Here is an 18,901-nt window from a genome sequence, read left to right on the forward strand (position 1 = left end):
ACGTCTTCGCTGCTTCTGCGCAGGTGGGTCGGTTCAGGACTGGGGCCCGTTCACACTGGAATCTGGTATTCCAGTAACCACGTGAACAGCCAAACCGAAAAAATCGGATCCGAGCAATAAATCCGAATTCGAGCACTTAAAGCCTTTAGTGTGAACACAGCCATCGTGACATCCAGTCATTGACCCTAATTTGCTGTTGTGGGTTTTTCCTTGTGTCGAAGATGATTTGGTCGTGCCTTCAGCTTCAGAGGCGCCAAGATACTCCAAACGAAACCGAGACATTTGGAACAGGAACACCTCCCCAAAATATTGCATGGTTGGTTGTATCCCAATGAATCAGCTGGAAAGTAGAGTTCAACTCACTCCCCCCCCCCCCATATTCATTTTCTCTCCGCGTGGTGTTGCATATACGTTGTATTGTGATCCGGAGCTGTGGTTCTGCTGCTGTTTTATAGTGTAGCGCCGGTTAAATGCATATGTTGGACTCCATGCAGCCCGGTTGCTACTTTGGCACCATCTGAAGGGGGGGGGGGGAAAGCCTAATTCTCTTTTATAAAGGTTAATTGGTTGGCATCTGGCGTCATTTAGCTGTTTGGAATATTTGTTAATGACAAAGAGGACACTGAATCATCCCAGCCTCAGAGCTTCACCAACACTGTCGCGTTGCGGAAAATGCGACGTCGAGGTCCAGTATGAATCATTTCCTACCTCTTATTTCTCTCGCCAGCAAACCTTTTATTTCGAAGCGTTTGTTTATTTTAAGCCTCACAAAAAAGTACGCCTAATCATTTTAATTTCATGACATTTTGGATCAGAGAATGCCGACCGACACCGAGTTGTAGTGTCCTTTACAGATCAGATATACCATTTTCAGAATTCAGATAACGTATTAACGCCCACTCGTCACTGTCATACATTATTCTAGTTTAAAAGTCAGTTTAAAATGTTCAAATTGGACTGTATTTCGGGGCAAAATCGAATTCCTTGGCTCTCTAACGGCACAAATAAGAACTTTTGAGCTACAATAGCTGGTAATAGAGAATTGGGACATCGAGGACTGTTGAAGGCCAAGACGACCGCTCCCAGAGCCCAAACAGTCCCTTTAAAAGGGCCGTAACGGTGAGATGTTGACTTCTCGCTGTTATTTTTTCTTTGACAAAAGACAGGGAAAATTTGTGCCGTCATCAGCCAATGGCACATGGCGTCTTTCCCAGCTGCGCTGTGCGGTTTTAGCTGTTGGTAACTTGTGTGAAAATTATACATAGGCCCAGCTTCAAATACAATTACTACATTTGTCCCCTGCCAGCTGTTCAAACTCACGCATGGATATCAACTCTCTCCCACTGATTTTCTGAAAATATGTGTGGGAAAATTGTCACCTTCAAGATCTGAATTTGAAACTTATCATTCATACAAGCCTTAGCCAGACATAGTTAGTGTTATTTGTAGAGTGTAATTTAGGGTTAAGTCATTTTAACATTGGTTTACATTCATCTAAAATCTAAGACCAATGTTGCCGATGATTGTCGGAGAACATGCAGTGAGGGCTGCTTATGGTCCTTGAGAAAGGACATCAGCCCACATAAAATCGCAGCTGCGCACCCGCCGCAGAATCGGCGCAGCGGGGGGGAGAAAACAACAACAAACCTTGAGCTCTTTTGACGGAGAAAATTGCCACGGCCCTCATGCCTATTTCCTTGATTTGTGTGGGGCTCCGAGCCCCTGGAGACGGCTCTTTACTGCTGCTGAGCAAAGAGGACAGCAGCTGCTGGACTGGGAGCCAATCTGGACCAAACGCTGCAGGACGGGGCCGGGCTGACACAGATGTCTCAATGCACTGTGGCCGGCGTTTAACATATGGAGCCTCTAACAGACAGCTAGTATGATGGATAACACCTGTCAGCAGCAGGAACTGGGGAACGCACCGTGTCTGTGTGTCTGTGTGTCTGTGTGTGTTTGTGTGTGCGTGTAGGCTTATGTGTCCGAGTATGAAAGTCCTTGTACCTCACCGCACTTGGCGGCAGGCGGGAAGCAAAGTAAGGCGTCGCAGGGGGTGATACCGCGGGTGATATGTAAATAAGCGTGCCAAATTCCGGCACTCAAAATGTTTCGGCGGAGAGACGCGATCGCAGTTCGGAGGAAATGAAATTATTTCATTTTCTCTGCTTTTTTGGAGAGAGGTATTAGATTACCACTGGGTCCCCATCATGAATATATACATCACGGAGAGCGAGAGAGGGAGGAGAGGGAGCGAAGGAGACTTCTTAAGGCCTTTATTATGACCAAACAAGAAACACCTTCACAATGACGTGAAAATCTTTGAGTGAATTTAAGGATTTAATCAAGAGGGGTTATTAATGTCTTCTCATATAGTTCATTTTTTGCAGTAGCCTAGACAACTGTGACCGTAACAGCAGTGGTTTAACATGCATAAACCAGTGGGCTGTTGCACAGTGCAACTTTCATCAACTGAGGTCATTTCATGACTTTTTTCAATTCAAACCAATTTACAAAAAATATCCAGGAAAGAATACGGGGTCGTGGCTTATTCCACGCTTAAATCCTAAAAGGACCTGGACAATGTTATTTACAACATTTTAGACGTTCTATCAAATAATTTGATTTCGATCATTTCCCCTTGGGTAATTAGTATTTCAATTGCCGTCCCCGCAATCTAACAATCACTCATTCAATCCGTTTTGAATGGAGAGAAGCAGTCGTGCTGCTATTTTGTGGAGATGGCGCCTCAGACAACCGCATACCTATTTCGAGCTGACCTTCAGGGGTACGAGGGTAAAAGGGCGTTCTGTGGCAGGAGACCCAGCCGGACCCCACTGCTAAGAGAGACACAAGACCCCAGGCCCTGCTGCCGTTTGCCAAAACACACCTGAACAAGCTTAAATCCCTCTCGGATCTCAGCAGCCATGTGTGGACGGCTGATTTTTATTTTTATTTATTTATTTTTATTTTTTTAACTGGGTGCCTTGAATTTGTGTAGGGCATCATGAAATCAGGAGATACCCACTGTACTTTGCGGGGGGGGGGGCGCAATTTTGAACCCAGTATCTGAAAGCGGTCCCGGCTGCAGTCCACCCAGGACTGCTTGACTGTTCCGATGTGGCCAGCAATGAGTCCAGATCGAAATCCCATCGAACACCGGTGGATGGACCTGAAAGCAGCAGTGGAGAGGCAAAACGGGAGTGACCAGTACAGCGGTATCTCAATCTTGTTAATAGCTGTAGCGTGATTGCAGTTTTTGTCTCCAAAGCCTGTGCCACCAAATGTGAAATCTAATCAATACTATTTCTGCCATTGAAAATGATGAGTTCTGAATACAAAAAAAAGTTTCTGTACAATTAACAGAAAAAAAAATTGTGGAGGGCATTGTGGAATACTGTTGTGTGTTTCAACTGATTTTAGAGAATTTTTTATTTTTTTAATTTTTTTTTTGGGGGGGGGGGGGGGTAGTCAATAGCCAATGGCAATATTTTCGTTCATAGCAGTCCGGCCAGAAACTTAAAATGAGATCCTTGAACTAAATTGTTGTTGACCTTGTTCTTCTTGAATTTACATGAATTGTGTCCAAAGGCTGGCGGGGAGATCAAAACCGTATAAAAGCAACACTATGCAACGCTATTTCTAACCTTTAAATAACAGCTTCGGAATAATTTAGATGGTACACTGACTTGTAATAAGGAGAACGCCACCTCTTTCATTCCCACCCACCCACTGAATGCCTGTTCTTGCACTATGTAACTACTGTGTTCGGGGACGAAACCACAGGAAAATTGTGTTACGCTCTAGCGCATAGAGCTTCCTGGAGGTTTGGCTGCTGTAATTACCGAATTGTATTTTTTTTTTTTGACCGGTGAAATTGATGGTATGTTTATGTATTTAGATATATGTCAGGTGATAATGGTCATACAAAATGTTGCCGCTACACCTCCCCGACGGTGCGGAAGAGACAGGCCAGTGGTGCGCTGCAGCGAGCACTCAGTCCACGGCTCCGGGAAGCAGCGTCCGTGCGGGGGGGGCGCTCTAACCTAGGTGTACGTTATATTTGCATTTGTAACATAGACTGTTACAAATGCTGGTCACTGAGACGTGACCGATGAGATTCAAATTTGTCCGGCAAAATAAAAATTCGGACACCGGACGAGTGGTGTTAAAGTGCAGTTGCATTCACAAACTCTCGGGGCTCCACATAGCGAAAGTTAAAAGCAATAGTGTTGCTTGAAGTGAGATGAGTTGTTTTCGGATGCCCAGGTTCCAGAATGGGGTGGATGTAGATCGTCGGTGATGTGGGTCGCTGCTTTGTTTGGGGATTGTTTCGCTCAGCGATGCATGCCGGCAGGGCTTTCAGCGGAATGCCTTTTTAATCAAATTCTCGGCATAAGTTGCGTTAGCTTGGCTTGCATGAACATGGCCTTTATTACTATTCATTAGCAGCGCCACTCGAGTGGTCTTGAAATGTCGTGCAATCTAATTGTCCTTTGTGTGTCAGCGGTAGATTTAATGCGTGCCCCCTGCAACAGGGGCCCCCTGAAAGGATGCTGGAAAACAGACTGTTTGGATCATCTGAATGAATTGAATAAATAATTGAATTAATTGGGTCAAACGACAACTACGCAGCCGTGCATTTGTCTAATGTGACTATCACTACTGGCATTTTGACATAAAAAAAAAAAAAAATGATTCCAGAACTGTAACGGTGTTTTTGTTGGCTTTTATTCAGTCATTGTTATGTTTGCAAATGGTATGAACAGATATGACAGAATGAAGGGCACCAGAGACCCTGGTTCGATTCCTGGCCTCAATGCTGTGTGGAGAGTTTACATGGTTTCCTCTGGGAGCTCCATTTTCCTCCCACGGAATAAAAACTTGCAACCAGAAAGTCTTATGGTATTATGTATATGTTGGGAGTATGGCAACTGACTCAATTAGATCATATCCAGGCTTTGACCTACCTTGTTAATGCTGCTACAACTGGGGCTGTAGTTTATAGGTATTTTAAAAGTAACATATACAATTGTCGTCATTAAGTATTGCGGTTTTACTTGAAAAATTAAATTAGTAATTTCATCAATTCATCAATTTTTCTTAAAAATAGATTCAGTATCTGGTAATTGACAAAATCTGTGTCCCAGATCTTCATATTTTTCATTTTCGGAGGCGGAACTCTGGCTTTCTAAATATTTGGCCACCCGTCCCTGATCGCTTTTTGTTCGAGAGCATTGCTTTGGCAATATATCAATAATTAGTCGGTGAGATTAGTGGGACCCTGCCCACTTGATTCCATTGATCTATATCATCTATTCAGCTATGATTTATTATAATTTAATGTTCCAATCCTTTTTCAATTTCCCGACAAATATTTTTCTTTGTTTGACTGAGCGCGGGTGACATTCAAGCCGCTTTTTTGGCGAAGACAATTACACAGCTGGAGTCTGACGCACATGGCAACCCTTTTAATGTCACCGCGAAACTAAGAAACATATTTGTGAACTATGGCATTTCAAATGGCTCACTTAATTGGCAGCTGCGTGGGAAATTGCATGCCGTGCCTCTTAGCAAATGAGATTGCACTTCATTTTTGAGTAAAGGACTTGTGTGGCAAAGGGTAGGTAGGAGTGTTTTTTTTTCAGACTACATCCTTGGGGTTTTGATTAAGTATTCCAAGTGTACAGAAATGGAAAGCACTGATGTGGGCAGTCAGCTCGGAACCCTGTTTTGCATATATACCTTCTGCTACCAACCACTTTGAGCTCATATGTCGTCATTTACAAACAATAGGGTTTTTGCATTATAAATATATATATTGCCAGGGATGGAATTTTTCATATCGCTCCACTCTCGCCGATGTCGAAATCCAATTCTTGATTCGATGGCAGTTAGCGTTTTCTGTGCCCGATCAAATCTAGACGGAGGCTAATGGAGGTTGTGGAACTAGTGAGGGAGGTACAGGTAATTACAGCTCTGAAAAGCATGATACTGAAGGGATATTTCTGATGGAGTAAGACGTGTTTGATACGGAGCTATTAAACAACAAAAAAAATAGAATAATAATAAAGAAAAACAAGGCTTGCAAGTGGAATGTTGCCTGTTCAAATCTAATTAAACAAAAATAAAAAAGAATCTCTTAGGACCAGCCACTAAGGTGCTGATGAAAGACACGCGACACTTTTTGCTCACATTTTCATTTCTAAAATAAATTTGCCTTTATTCAGCCCTCCAATTATAGACAAAATTATCTTTTAGGATTGGCGTGTATTCTGGTTACGGTACAACAAGAGTAAATGCCTCTAGCATCTAGTTTTCACCCCGCTGCCCAAATTCATACACTTCTGGATCTCTTTTCCGGCAAAGTGGCGCCGAGCATAAACCCAAACTCGAGGCTTCTAATCGTCTCCTCAGAAACCAGCGGGAGACGTCACAGATGCTTTATCTTTCCTGCAATTTGTGGTGTACACAGCCATGTTTTGTTTTGTTTTTTGGGGGTTTTTCCCCCCCCCCACCGATTGCTCCCCTCCTTCTCCCTGACCATGTCTATTTAGAATTCAGATGTAAACGAAAAAATCAAACAAATGGCCGTGGCCATTCAGACATGGCCCAATTTATTTCCCTTTGCTCAATAGTTGCCCTGAAATGCTTGGCTTTCATTATGATTACATGCTTTTCACGCTTGAGACGAGCATTCATGGCCATTAACTCAGAGGGTCAGGTGTCTCCTCAATACGTAGACTGCCCTGACAGGGACACACTCTCACACACACACACACACACACACACACAAAATCAAATTTTCCTTCTAGAAAGGTTTTTTCAACTTATTTGGCTTTGACTTATTATTTGAAATGCGCGATAAATCGGGTTTTGCTGCGGTGGGTCACACACATTCTCACACACACACACACACACACACACACACACACACACACACACACACACACACACACACACACACACACGCACACACTTGTTTGCTATGCGACCAACTTAACCATTTCTCTCTGGAGGATGGCTTTGTTTTTATATTTGTAGTTATTTTTGAGAAAAATCAATGCCTTTTTAAAACTGGAGAGCAGAATAAAAAATAAAAAAAGCGATGCTCTTATAGATATTGTGTGTCTTGTATTGATCAAGGTGCATTTGTTTGGATTTCAGCGTCCGCCGAAACCCATCGCTGTGGAGCCATGTTCGGGGGGGAAGGCTGCTGTCCTGACGGTGTTGGTGTGCCTGCCCAGTGGGGCCTTGGGACTGCCTCCGCCCGGACAGTCTGGTAATGAACACTGGCGGCTGCCCTCAAGTGTACTGTTTGTAAAATTATATTTTTTGTGTTTTTTAATGTGAACCGTTTACCCATTAAGGAAATCTGAAATCTGTTCCGGCTTGGTGGACATAGCTTTTTCACATTTAATTTTTTTTTGATCGGTTTAGAGTGTTCGGCTATCCACAGGGAACAGAGGTGGGTTTGCAGTTCTGCCGTGGGCAGAACCCATTTGCACAAATCCTGTTCAGTCCACCCAACTTCCTCTACGTTTTCAGATTTGCCAATTTAAAGAATTAAAATGTTGGTTCTCGTCGTTTAGAACTGTTCCGAGCACAACCCTGCCGAACACTATTGAGAAACTTACCACTCTGCTGCAGCTTCTGAATTTGCCCCAATGCAGCCCAGCGGGACAATGGGATGTTACTGTTACTCAAAATACACCAAGACACGTGTGACTATAATGTGAGTTTCCTATTTTCGAAAAAGGAGATTTAACATGTTTTTTAAGACTTTTAGACTGCATGTAAGCACAGTGAGAAGCTGCAGCAGAGTAGTCCCACAATAGTAAATTCAGCGAGTTTATATGGATGTGGTGATGGAGGACATGCAGGCGGTTGGTGTAAGGGAGGAAGATGCTTGAGGAAGATTGGAGGCAGATGATCCGCTGTGGCGACCCATAACGGGAGCAGCCCAAAGAAGAAGAAGAAGACGAAGATGCTATGAACACAGAATATTATGAATGAAGGGGACATTCATTCTAAAGACCTTTGTTGAAAAATAGCTAAGCTATCCTTTAACATCTTAAAAGACTACCTGATGTTCTGACGGGTATTCTGACCTTTTCCTTTTCGACTTGACTTGTTGAGCTTAGATTAGTCACATAATCACTGTCAAAAAATAGCGACACTTAAGGGCTCTGACTTCGGCTTTAAATATTTGCACCAGACACAATAGACAGAAAATACAAGTAATACATAAAGAGTGTTTGTGGCAGTTTCACCGACCACGCGCCGTCCAAGTGGCATTTCAGGGACCTCCGGCACAGAGACACAGAAGACGGGGGGTTGTAAACACCAGTTTATTGGAGAGAGTTGGCCAGTTGAAATTAGCCAGGAGCAGACAGAGATGTGTCATGGCATGGGCTCCTCTCCGGATCATGTGTGGGGATTGGGGTTTTACCTGCTGCTTGTTAGACCCACCAATGAGCAACAGGTATGCAGCAACTCTGATCCCAATCACCGTGATCCTGGTCAGGTGTGGCTGCTCAAACCAGACCATCCCCCCACCACAGTCTTATTTTTCTAATCCACAGGTTGTGAGTTAAAGTCCATGTGAAGCAAAAATAAATATGTGTCATGAGTTTGTCACCCCACATAAAATGTGTTATTAACCACACAGCCAAATTTGAATGATTAAAAAAATTGCGAGGTATATAAAATTAGGTTTCAAAATCGTGAATAAAGGCAGTTCCCTATGCTCTGAGACGCTGGGGGCGTGTCCACTGAAGATGCTGAAACCACACCCAATCACGTTAAACGTGTTTAACGTTTACTTTGGAATGAGTAAATTCCACGCTTAATTGTTCTGCTGAACCCAGTCCTATGGCTGTAGTTACTCACCTCAAAGCGCCGCTGTCTGGCAATGGGACTCCCCTCTCTCCGGTGCCCCCAGCTGGATCCTCCGCAGGCCAGATCGGGGCTCCACGGCCTGCTAGCATGCAGCTAATGCTTACGTAACCAAACCAACGGGACTTTTTTTTTTGTCACGGGGGTCCGTGGCATGAGTTCACGGTCTCCCTAAAGATGCCTTTTACTCCAGTCTATTCCCAAAACAACATTTAATCCCAAACTCCGGGCTGTTAGCTTGGCTTATTTCACCACTGATGCTCAGTTTCCAACCCGGTGTTTATATACTGTAGTGTTAGGGGAGGGGCCATGCTGCATATGACCACTTTACGTCATCGAGTCATGATTAAGCCCCACCAAAAAATCCATAAAATGGTGAGAAACAATTTAACGTCTAATTCCCCAATTCAGTACTACATCGTTCAGTCTTTTAACATGTTTTCAGCAGATACTTTAGAACGAATGTATGATGTGTTGAGAAACAAATCACTGAATTCCCTTGACAGGGACTTTAAGCAACATAACAAACCAAAACGCAGAAGTCGATGGCCAATTTTGCTTAATAATACACGGTAAGAATGAACGATTGGGGCAGTCTGCTCCATCTGTCCTTTTGTTATCAGCTAAAACAAATCATCCCATTTCAGCAAAATATAACTGTGTGTCGAGTGCATTTTCCCTTAAAATGTTTCAGCCGTTTGGTGTTGTTTTGTGGAAGTAAAGTGGTGAAAGGTAATTCAGACCTCCGCCGCGCAGCTAAATGGAGGATCATGCTGTCCCGAATGACAGGGCTGACATTTTTACTGTCATGGTGCCATTTGGTTACGTACGCCCAAAAGTTCAAAAGGTGAAACCGGAGCTCTCAAGATATATTCAAATTTTTTTCCACACAGCGATTTGCTTTACACTAAAATGCCTGTTTCTAGTTATTGTCTGGGCCTGTGGTTCTCAGTTTGTAAACTGCTCTTTTTTTTTCTCATTCTTGCCATGTAATTGGGATTGATTCCGACCCAGGATATCAAATCATTTAAATCAACTTCCCGGTACAAAAGAAAGCCAATAATATTCTGGAGTCTGTGTATTGGCAAGAATCTGGCAATACATATATTTAGCTTGGTACAGGGGTCAACACAATGAGACAATCAGTGCCAAACAAAAAAGAAAACAAGACGTGCTTATATGGATGATGCCTGACAAGGGAAGGAGGTCTGTCTGTTGGCTTCCCAGATGTTCCCCAGCAGGGTTTCTATGCCACATGGAGTGTTTGAGCTGACCTTACTCACACGCCGTCTAGACGCCGTGTGCACGTCCAAGTGATTCATGGGGCTCTTCAGATGCAGGGTGAGATGAGGGCTAGAACACTTGCGTCACTGCCATCAACCCACTTCTAGTTGGTTCCACTACCGTACGTGTTGGTGGAAGGATGGTGTGGTCCATCCATCAGTGTAGTTACACTTTGACAAGGATACCTTTGCTTATTTATATGTTTTGCGTTAAAAGATCCGCTGATGTGCCTATACATTGGTTCACCGTCTTTTGAGGCGTTGACCATTACGCTTCATTGTCCAGTCTTCAGTAAAATGCTTTTTAGAAAAAGCTGCCACGGCACAAATGGACTTCTCCTTATTGGTGAAAATGCCGCCTAACACTTAGTTAAGTGGTTGTGTCTGTAGCTTAAAATTGAACTCTGCGACTGTAGGCACTCCATTCCTGATATGTAAAAAAAAGAAAAATAAATCATCAAAAACCCTTCTATTATGTAACGCTGTGACTCTAACTCGAAGCTAAATCATATCTAGAACCAGGCCTCGGAACCGAAAAAAATTCCAATTGGTTCTGAAGCTGCTTCCACAACCAACCATTCATTTTGCATGGACGTGTTTTCCAAGTCCCAACTCCCCAAAGTTCAAATAGTTTGAACTTCGACAGAGGTGATGCTGACCTTTTCGAGAAACAAGACTCCATGATTGCAAACGAAGAATTATAATTTGCATTGAAATAGCCATTGATTATAATTACTTCCAAGCGCAAATGTGACTTGCGCTCAATACAATTACGAAGAAAGAGAAAGAAGTGCATATGCTGCCACAAAAAAGTCATTCATATACCATTAATAACATTGCAGCCTTAAGCTGCTTTCACACATGCACTGAAACCCAGAAATTATTCAGACATTACCCAGAGGACTTGTATGTGTGAGTGCAAACGTCCGAATCAGTTGGACCGGACATTAACCAGACTTTACCCAGCCATCATCCTAGTACAAAGTCCGGGTAATGTCCGATTGAGCCCATGTGTGAACAGAGCAGGCAATTATCCGGATCATTCACAGCGAGTGAGTGGGCCTGTCACGTCTTGATGACGTCTCTATCATGCGCCAGTTATTGACCTTTGTGCACAAAGTGTGGCTGCTGCATACTCCTTTCTTCTTTCCTTTATATTCCTTTCCACCCTTTGTTTGTATTGCGGATACGCTCAAATACATGTGTGCAAAAAAAAAAAGTCACAATTACTGATTAGTCGATAGCCTCGTCCGCCACCCTGGATGTGCTTGTAAAGCTCTGCAGCGACATTGCACCGCGTCCTGCCTCCTGCATGGTCACCCAGGCTCAGACCCACGTCTAAACCAAACCGAGTGTTTCCAGTAGGTGTGAACGCGTCTGACACGGACCATCCCTGTGTTGTGTGCTACATGTGTGAAAGCAGCTTTAGAGACAGGGTGTTCGAGTAGAGAGTAGAGTATTAGAGGCCGCGGTGGACATCTCTTGGGTTCCGGTGAGGCAGCCTCCGGAATCTCAAACGGGTCCGGTACCGGGCTTCACCCACGCAGGATGAAACCCGGGCTGGTGTTCGTAAAGGTCACGGTGGCCGCGGTCGATTGTGGCCGACAGAAAACTCACCGAGAGCGTTCCGAAATGCCGCGCAACGGAAAACCTCATATATCGACAGTTGGGGGATCCTCAGCCCCGGACTCCGATTCTGAGACATATAAAGAGAGGATGTTGAAAGATTCACAATGTTCTTGCGCTCCGCATCTTCAAACAAAGCTGCCTCTAATTTTCTCAGAGCGAGAAGTACCAGGCGCTTGGTACAGCGTTTACATAAAATACCATACGGTACCACTGGAAAGAGCTCAAACAAATCACAAGCGTTTATCAGATTCAGTGTAAAGGCGAATTATACATAGTATTCCTCCCAAAAAGTCCCAAAGCACGTTCCCCCCAAATCAAATCCGTCTGAAAGAAACTCTCACAAATCGGCTTTTCTGGCGCGTTCTGTGACCTGGTACGAGTCGGGCCCCTTTCTCTGAATCTGCCTTTTATTCCCCTTCCTGAGAATTGACCTCCAGAAACGCACAAGGTTTTCACGCCCACGCCGGGCCAACAAACGAACATCAAGGCTGATGTTATTTACAAAGCGGAAAGGCTGGGAGAGACAAGTCAACACGTGCGCACACACACACACACACACACACACACACACTGCTCTGTTGATCCCTTAAAAAAACGGATTGACAGTCATGATAATCTGCCGTGCCACCTTCGCAGCGTGAGTCAACGATTTGAAATAACCTCTCGATAGCAGTCGCCAGCTGTCTCACCACCAGCCCCAGCACCCTACTTCCTCCCGCTTGACTCTTATTATGGTCTCGTTTCCCAGATAAACCATTATCTCTCGGGCGCACACGCTCGCAAACGTCACCTGCAGGTTTTTATTTTTTTCGGGGGTTTTTTCGTTGCTGTTTTTTTTTTGGTTCGGGTAGAATCCCCGAAACCTCTCTCTCTCTCTCTCTCTCTCTCTCTCTCTCTCTCTCTCTCTCTCTCTCTCTCTCTCTCTAGGCCGAGCCTCCACCCGTGCCGGGGGGGGGTGGGGGGACACGCGGGACCGTCGTGCCGGTCTGCCGCCGTGCCGTCGTTGCTTTGAGCCGGAGCCCTCTCTCTCTCGGTCGTCAATTGAACCCTCCGAATAATTGCAGCCTTTCACCGAGAGTGGTGTGCCGCGGTAATCGGAGCGAGACCGCTCACGCCCGCCCCCCTCCGCTCGCCCAAACACCCAGCCCACTCGCACGCTCACCGTCCCCGTGACAAACGGTCGAGCGTTCGGCTTTGAAAGGCAAACCGCATCGTCGCGTACGCGGAAGTTGCAATGCGGGGAGTGTGAGTCGATTTTTTTCCTCCGCCGCTTCAGACTTGTAGGTTTTTTTTCGTTTTCGTTTTTTTTTTTTTTTCCCCCCAAACCGACCAAGGCATGAAAAGCCTTTTCGCTTCCCACTCCGCTGCGACAGAGAGGTTGCGCCACGAAACGGTTATGAATGATGGGGAACCAGCGTTTTAACAAGGTTGGAAGGGCCGGATCACGGCAAAACCTGCCCCTCAAGCTGACGTAGCGCTCGCCCGCCCATCCGCCTCCTTGTTTGCCCTCTCCTTTGTCGTCACTAACGCTTCGCTTCTCTTCTTCCACTCCTCCCCCCCTCCAGGACTCACCGTGGCCAGCGCGCTGATCGACATCTCGCAGCAGAAACCGTCCGACTTCAAGGAGAAGTCGCAGGGCCTGAAGAACCGCAAGGCCCCTCCCCCGGCTCACCAGGGCACCTGCGTCTGACCCGCCCCGGCCTCGGTCCCTTCGGGGCTCCCCGTGACCTTTCTTTCTTCGAGGGGGTTGTTTTTTCGTTCCCGCGCCCCCGGTCGGACGCCCCCCCCCCCCCCCCCCCCCCCTCCCCCCGGCCCTGCGGAGGGCGAGCGAGAGGCGCGGACGACGGGGTTTGGGCTCGCCCCGCGACCACCACCCACGCCTTCTACGTCCGCCGCTCCCACCCCGGCCCCACCCCACCCCCCTCCCCGGGGTCCCCGAGAACATCCGGGGACTTGCGGAGGTGAGTTTGGAAAGATCTCCACAAATCCCAGACTCGCCCGCAATGTTTTGCCGATCGCTACAAAGGATAGTTTACGCCGTATGGTGGAGGGGTCAAAGGTCAAACCACGCCAGTGTGAAACGGCCCACAAGTGTTTTTTTTGTTTGTTTGTTTGTTTGTTTTTTTCCCTTTTGGAAATCCGACAGAAGACCGGAGAGAAGCTGCTTGGTTGGATAAACTATCAAAAAAATATAAGCTGCCTGTGCGGTTTTGTCGTATTTGCTTGCCATGACTTTAGTGGTTTTTCTATGGTGCTAAACGCCTTTTTAGTTTTTAATGACAAGACTGGACATTAACCCAGCAGTAGCTGGATTAAACAAAGCAAATTCTGCTCTTCTGTGGAAAAAACGCTTTCTGCTCGGTGAACACTCTTTTTACAATGTTGTTTATTTTTATTTTATTTGTTTTTTTATTTGTTTTCCCTTTGGAGTCATTCAAGTATTTTGCCTCAACCAAGGAAGACTTTCCAAATGCCTTCTTCGCTGTACAGTCGTGTGACGCCCTCTGCTCCAGCTGAAGCGTGTACTTGTGCTGGAATACATATTAACGTCTGCCTTTGGGAGGAGGCGACCGCGGCCACATAAAGCATGCAAGCTTTTCAAAAGTGTCGGGAGCAAGAAAAATAAATAACCCACTCGCTTCCACACACAAACTGGAAGGCACCGCGGTTCAGCCACATTACAACTTTACAGCGTATAAAGTCAGTCACGCAACCCGAAGGAACTCTCTGGTAAATAGTAAAAAAATAAAAATAAAAAATATTTTTTTGTTACTGGCACCAATTCTATGTTTTGTTTTGTTTTTTCCTCCCCCGTATCACTTTTTTGCTGCACGGCGTGGACAGTGGACCGAGGAGAACGAGGTTACGGGCACTTTTTTTTTCCCCTCGATGCGTTTCAAGACGGCTGGACGTCACCCACCACTTATCTGTCCCAAGAAATTATTTGAACTTTGTCACGTATGCTATGCTGTTGTTTTTTTTTTTTTTTTTAAGAGGCATCGTTATACTATGATTTAGTAATATGTTACGGGGGAGGACACATAACTTGCCTTTAAAAAAAAAAAAAAAAAAAAAAAAAAAATGCGTTGGTTCCTATGAAATGTATGAAACATGCCTGAAGGACTAAACACTATAGAGCGTTCAAAGGGGAAATACCTTGGAGAGGTTTGACACCTTGAGTGCTCGAAAGCTAAATGCAAGTTCGTGGAGTCTGTTTCAGCCTGGAGGAGCGCCCAATCAGGGACTGGACCGCAGCGCCCCGGGGGGAGGGGGGCTGAGGGAGAAGGGAGTGGCTGAGAAAGTCTCCCCGTTATGCGCGGGGGGCCCTTTTTGGTTCATTCGATTCGGAAACGGAGTAAATTAAATAAGTCTACGCTAAAATAAAAAACACAATTTTTATTTGTCTCTGGCAAAGAGAGCGGGGGATTCGCTTGTGAAAGTATTCCAGCCCGCCTTCTCACGGCCCGGTGGTTGGGAGCCATAGGCCACGGCGTCCACTTCTTTTCTTTTTCCGAGACCATCAGCCGCCGTGTCTATACTGCTACGAAACCTTTACGTTGGACTTTGTCATGTGCGATTTAACGTCAAAAATGATTTGGAATGCTGTCAAGTATAGGAGCGCACCTTGGAACAAATGTTTTTTTTGTCCTTTTTTTTTTTGCTCTTATTTTCTAATGATTTCATGTTTTGTGTTGTGTTTTAATGTTTTTGTTTTTTTTGTTTTTGTTTTTTTTTTCAGAATGGCAAGATAAGTCGTCTTTTTTTTTTTTTTTTTGCCTTGTCACCCGTCACAATGATATCAATGTGGATGAAACATAGGTCTTTTGCTTTAATCGTGAAGAAAGCGTTTTCCTCTTATTTTGTTTTGATATTTAACTGATTCTTGTGTAATACCACATCTAACTTTTATTGTCGACTTAAAAACCTGATGTTCAGTGTCACCTATTTTTAAGGACTATATGGGCATTGCGATTTTGTAGCAGTGGTTGTTCTGATGCATTTCATTACTGTATGCCAGCTATTGTGTTTTTATTTTACTTGATATGTTTTATAAAGTAATCCTATGCCTGTGATATTACACAGGACCCACGGTCTCACTATAATGTGAATAAAAATTTTAAAAAAAAGATACGAATAAGAATCTGCATATCAATATTCCGTGTACTTCAAAGATGGACATGAACATGCCAGAAAATAAAAATAAAAAAACAGCTAAAAAATCCTGTCTCAGCGATTTACATTTCTATATACTGTTTGTATTTATGTCTTTATATTTTTTTTATTCAAGCTTTGTTTATCGCTTTTTTAGTTACTGACAAATAACACTCCCTCCCGCCCGCCTTGGCCGCGTATAAATTTCCAGGCGGTCGGCAGCACTGGTCGTACATCGTACACAATTCATTGCTTGTCCTTGCGTAGCCTAAGGCCCACAGTAATTCTGAAATAGTGCCCGGCAAAACAATCTCTTTTCCCCACTGGTAAGTCTACATTGAGCAGGTTTTATTTCCCTTGTTTTTTTTTCCCCCCTCACTTATTTCCGGAGCCTTTCTGGAAACAACATCAGCGCCCTGGTGGTATTTTCAGGTGGCAGACAGATTACTCACCTTTTATATATTGAGATAAAAAGCTTGTTATTCTCACTTATTAATAATAAAATTCCCTCTAAGTGGATTTTCCAAATGTTCCAGACAGCGGTTTATGAAGTGAAATACAGTGTAGAATGTGTACATGGTGACAACTTCTCTACCGGCAAGATTTCTGATCGTTCAGCTCATCGTTCACATTTCACTGGCCACCACCCCAAAAAGCATGTGTGTGTGTGTATATGCATGTGTTGTAGTGCGTTCATGTGACAAATAAAGATTCTTAATATTGTGGTTAAAATAATGGGGACGTAATACAGGAAACCGACAACGGATTCCATTTTCAATTTGTAAAAGTCAAATAATTGTAATCCATGCCCTCCCATGTCTGTGATGAGCGACCTTGTTCTGTAACGATTTCTTTTTCATATGTATTTTCCAAAAGGGTTGTACTCTTATTACTCAGCAATCTTATTCTCTGGTAGGAGAAACGCCGCCCCAGGTTCACGTTTTAAACATCCGCGCGTGATTTTTCAGTCTTCCCGAGTTTGCCCCTAGGATCCACTTTTCCCACTTTTTGTGTAGTAATCAGGACCCATGTCTTCCCCGTCACCAACCTTCCCCTGTGGGCTGCCGCTGTCACCCTGGGATTTATTTTGACGTCCCCCAGAGATCATCGCCCAACTGGTCCGACCCGCGCATAAAACCGGAGCATAGTGGTCTTGAAACTGTAATCGGTCCAGGGGTGGGGGGCTGATGGGTCATGCGCCCCAGGGTCCCGATTTTCCGTCATCACTCATTTTTCCTGGAATGAAAATCTCTCCAGCACCCGGGACAGCGACCACCGCCGTGGACGGCCGGGAAACACATGCGGCGAGGGCCGGGGCACCCGGCTGAGCATGCTCTGCCTGCCGATCACCCCCCAGTGGCTGCACTGCATCTGGGCTCGTCGGAGGCCGCGAGAGGAGCGGCCGCGTGGCAACACGATGCTGGAGACCAGCCACTGCCCAGTGAACCTCCTGGAGGATCTTCACCGTCACCGCCACTTGGAACACCAGGCCTTCACCCGTGAAGCACCACAGCGCAGTGCTATGAAGCCCCTGGATCCGTCCTTGCCACGATGGCGGCGAGTGCGAAGCCAAACTGGAGGCTTCAAAGCTTCTCTTCGGGGACCGGCGGGGAGGATCACACCCACACTTCACTCGCTTAACTCGATCGATCGGGATTCAGAAACAAAGCCGTGATCGATCAGGAAGGTGAAGATTGGGATTGTATGTGTGTGTGTGTGTTTGTGTGTTAGTCTAGTCTGACTATCTGTCGTATATGGGTGATATCATCTATCGTACATGTGTCATTGGTCATTTTTACACAAAATATTGTTTATTTTCTGGGGGAAAATTATGACATGACTTGTCATCGAATTCGGCTTTTTTTGACTAAATCATCAAGTGACACGTCACTGTCAGAGTTGGCGAAGTAGCAGATTCCAAGGGATGGGACTCTGCACGTTGTCCTGTAATACGTAGATATCTTAATTTCGTGATGATTCCACCTTAATTATATGGATTTCTACTCGTTGATTTCTCTTCTTGGGAGTTTGGTGGCGCATTGCTGAGTCCCCTTGCAGTCCTCCTGCCCTCTGTGGTTGAAGGGCAGGTCCAAAACAGTGCGGAGGAGACTCAAGAGAAGGGAATAAAAACACTACTTCCAAACATAAAAAAAGAACCCTGACTTTCGTCCTCCAATCACACTCGGGTTAACACAGGGTTATGGATCCTCCCCCTGTCCAATAATGGCCCCAATCTCGCCCCCAGACACTTGATATTTAGGCCGCCTTCGGTTCTCCAGACGTGTGCCCCGACTCAAAATTGGGATCCGGGGAACCGAAATGAGTCTTTCATCTTGTTTTGAGTCGCACGGCGCTGGAGGCCGCTACCCTCACCTGGCCAATCACGGAGCGGGATCATTATCTCCCGTGGTGGAGCCTGCACTCCCCTGGAGTAAATGCAATGGGAAACGTCTCAAAACAACCCCTGCCGCCGCCGCCAAGTGTTTACCGTGGAGGAGACAGGCGCACTCTGACATTTAGCGGTCACAATACCATAAAAAGGAACGCAATAAAGCCTCGGAAATAGCTGCCGCCGCCGTCCCAAGTTGATGGGAAAGGTGAGACGCCAAAGAGTTGTTTTTTCGAGTCGCCGACGCAATGTCGCCGGGGAAGTCAAAGTTTCAATAATTAGTTGTGGCCCCTCAAAGGCAGCGTTTTTGAACGCTGATTGAGCGCTTTTTATTATGATTCTTTTTTTTTTTTATTATCAGTGTTCTCTTTGATCTTTGCCAGGGGTGAAACATTTTCGTCGGGGGAAAGGACGGCGGTGCCTTTGAAAGGCGCCGCCGTCCCTTTTTGGGCTTTACGGCAAAGGAAGGGTAATTCACAGGAGTTAAAGACGCCGTAATATTTATCCTGGATTTAGCAGAATTGTTTTTAGGGCTCGGGGCTTGCGACTGTTT

General features: G+C 45.3%; 1 protein-coding gene across 1 annotated transcript in view; it reads left to right on the top strand.

The window, feature by feature from the left end:
- Nucleotides 1-13,497, top strand: part of atrnl1b (attractin-like 1b) — a gene marked incomplete at both ends in the record, with an annotated part of 106,616 nt that extends 93,119 nt beyond the window's left edge. Inside the window, 2 exons of the mRNA XM_080021221.1 lie at nucleotides 7,165-7,279; nucleotides 13,373-13,497. Of these exons, the coding sequence (XP_079877347.1) occupies nucleotides 7,165-7,279; nucleotides 13,373-13,497 (240 nt within the window). The remainder of the gene's footprint in view (nucleotides 1-7,164; nucleotides 7,280-13,372) is intronic.
- Nucleotides 13,498-18,901: the final 5,404 nt, after the last annotated feature.

This window comes from Zeus faber (genome assembly GCF_960531495.2).
Source record: "Zeus faber genome assembly, chromosome: 20".
Lineage (NCBI taxonomy): Eukaryota > Metazoa > Chordata > Actinopteri > Zeiformes > Zeidae > Zeus > Zeus faber.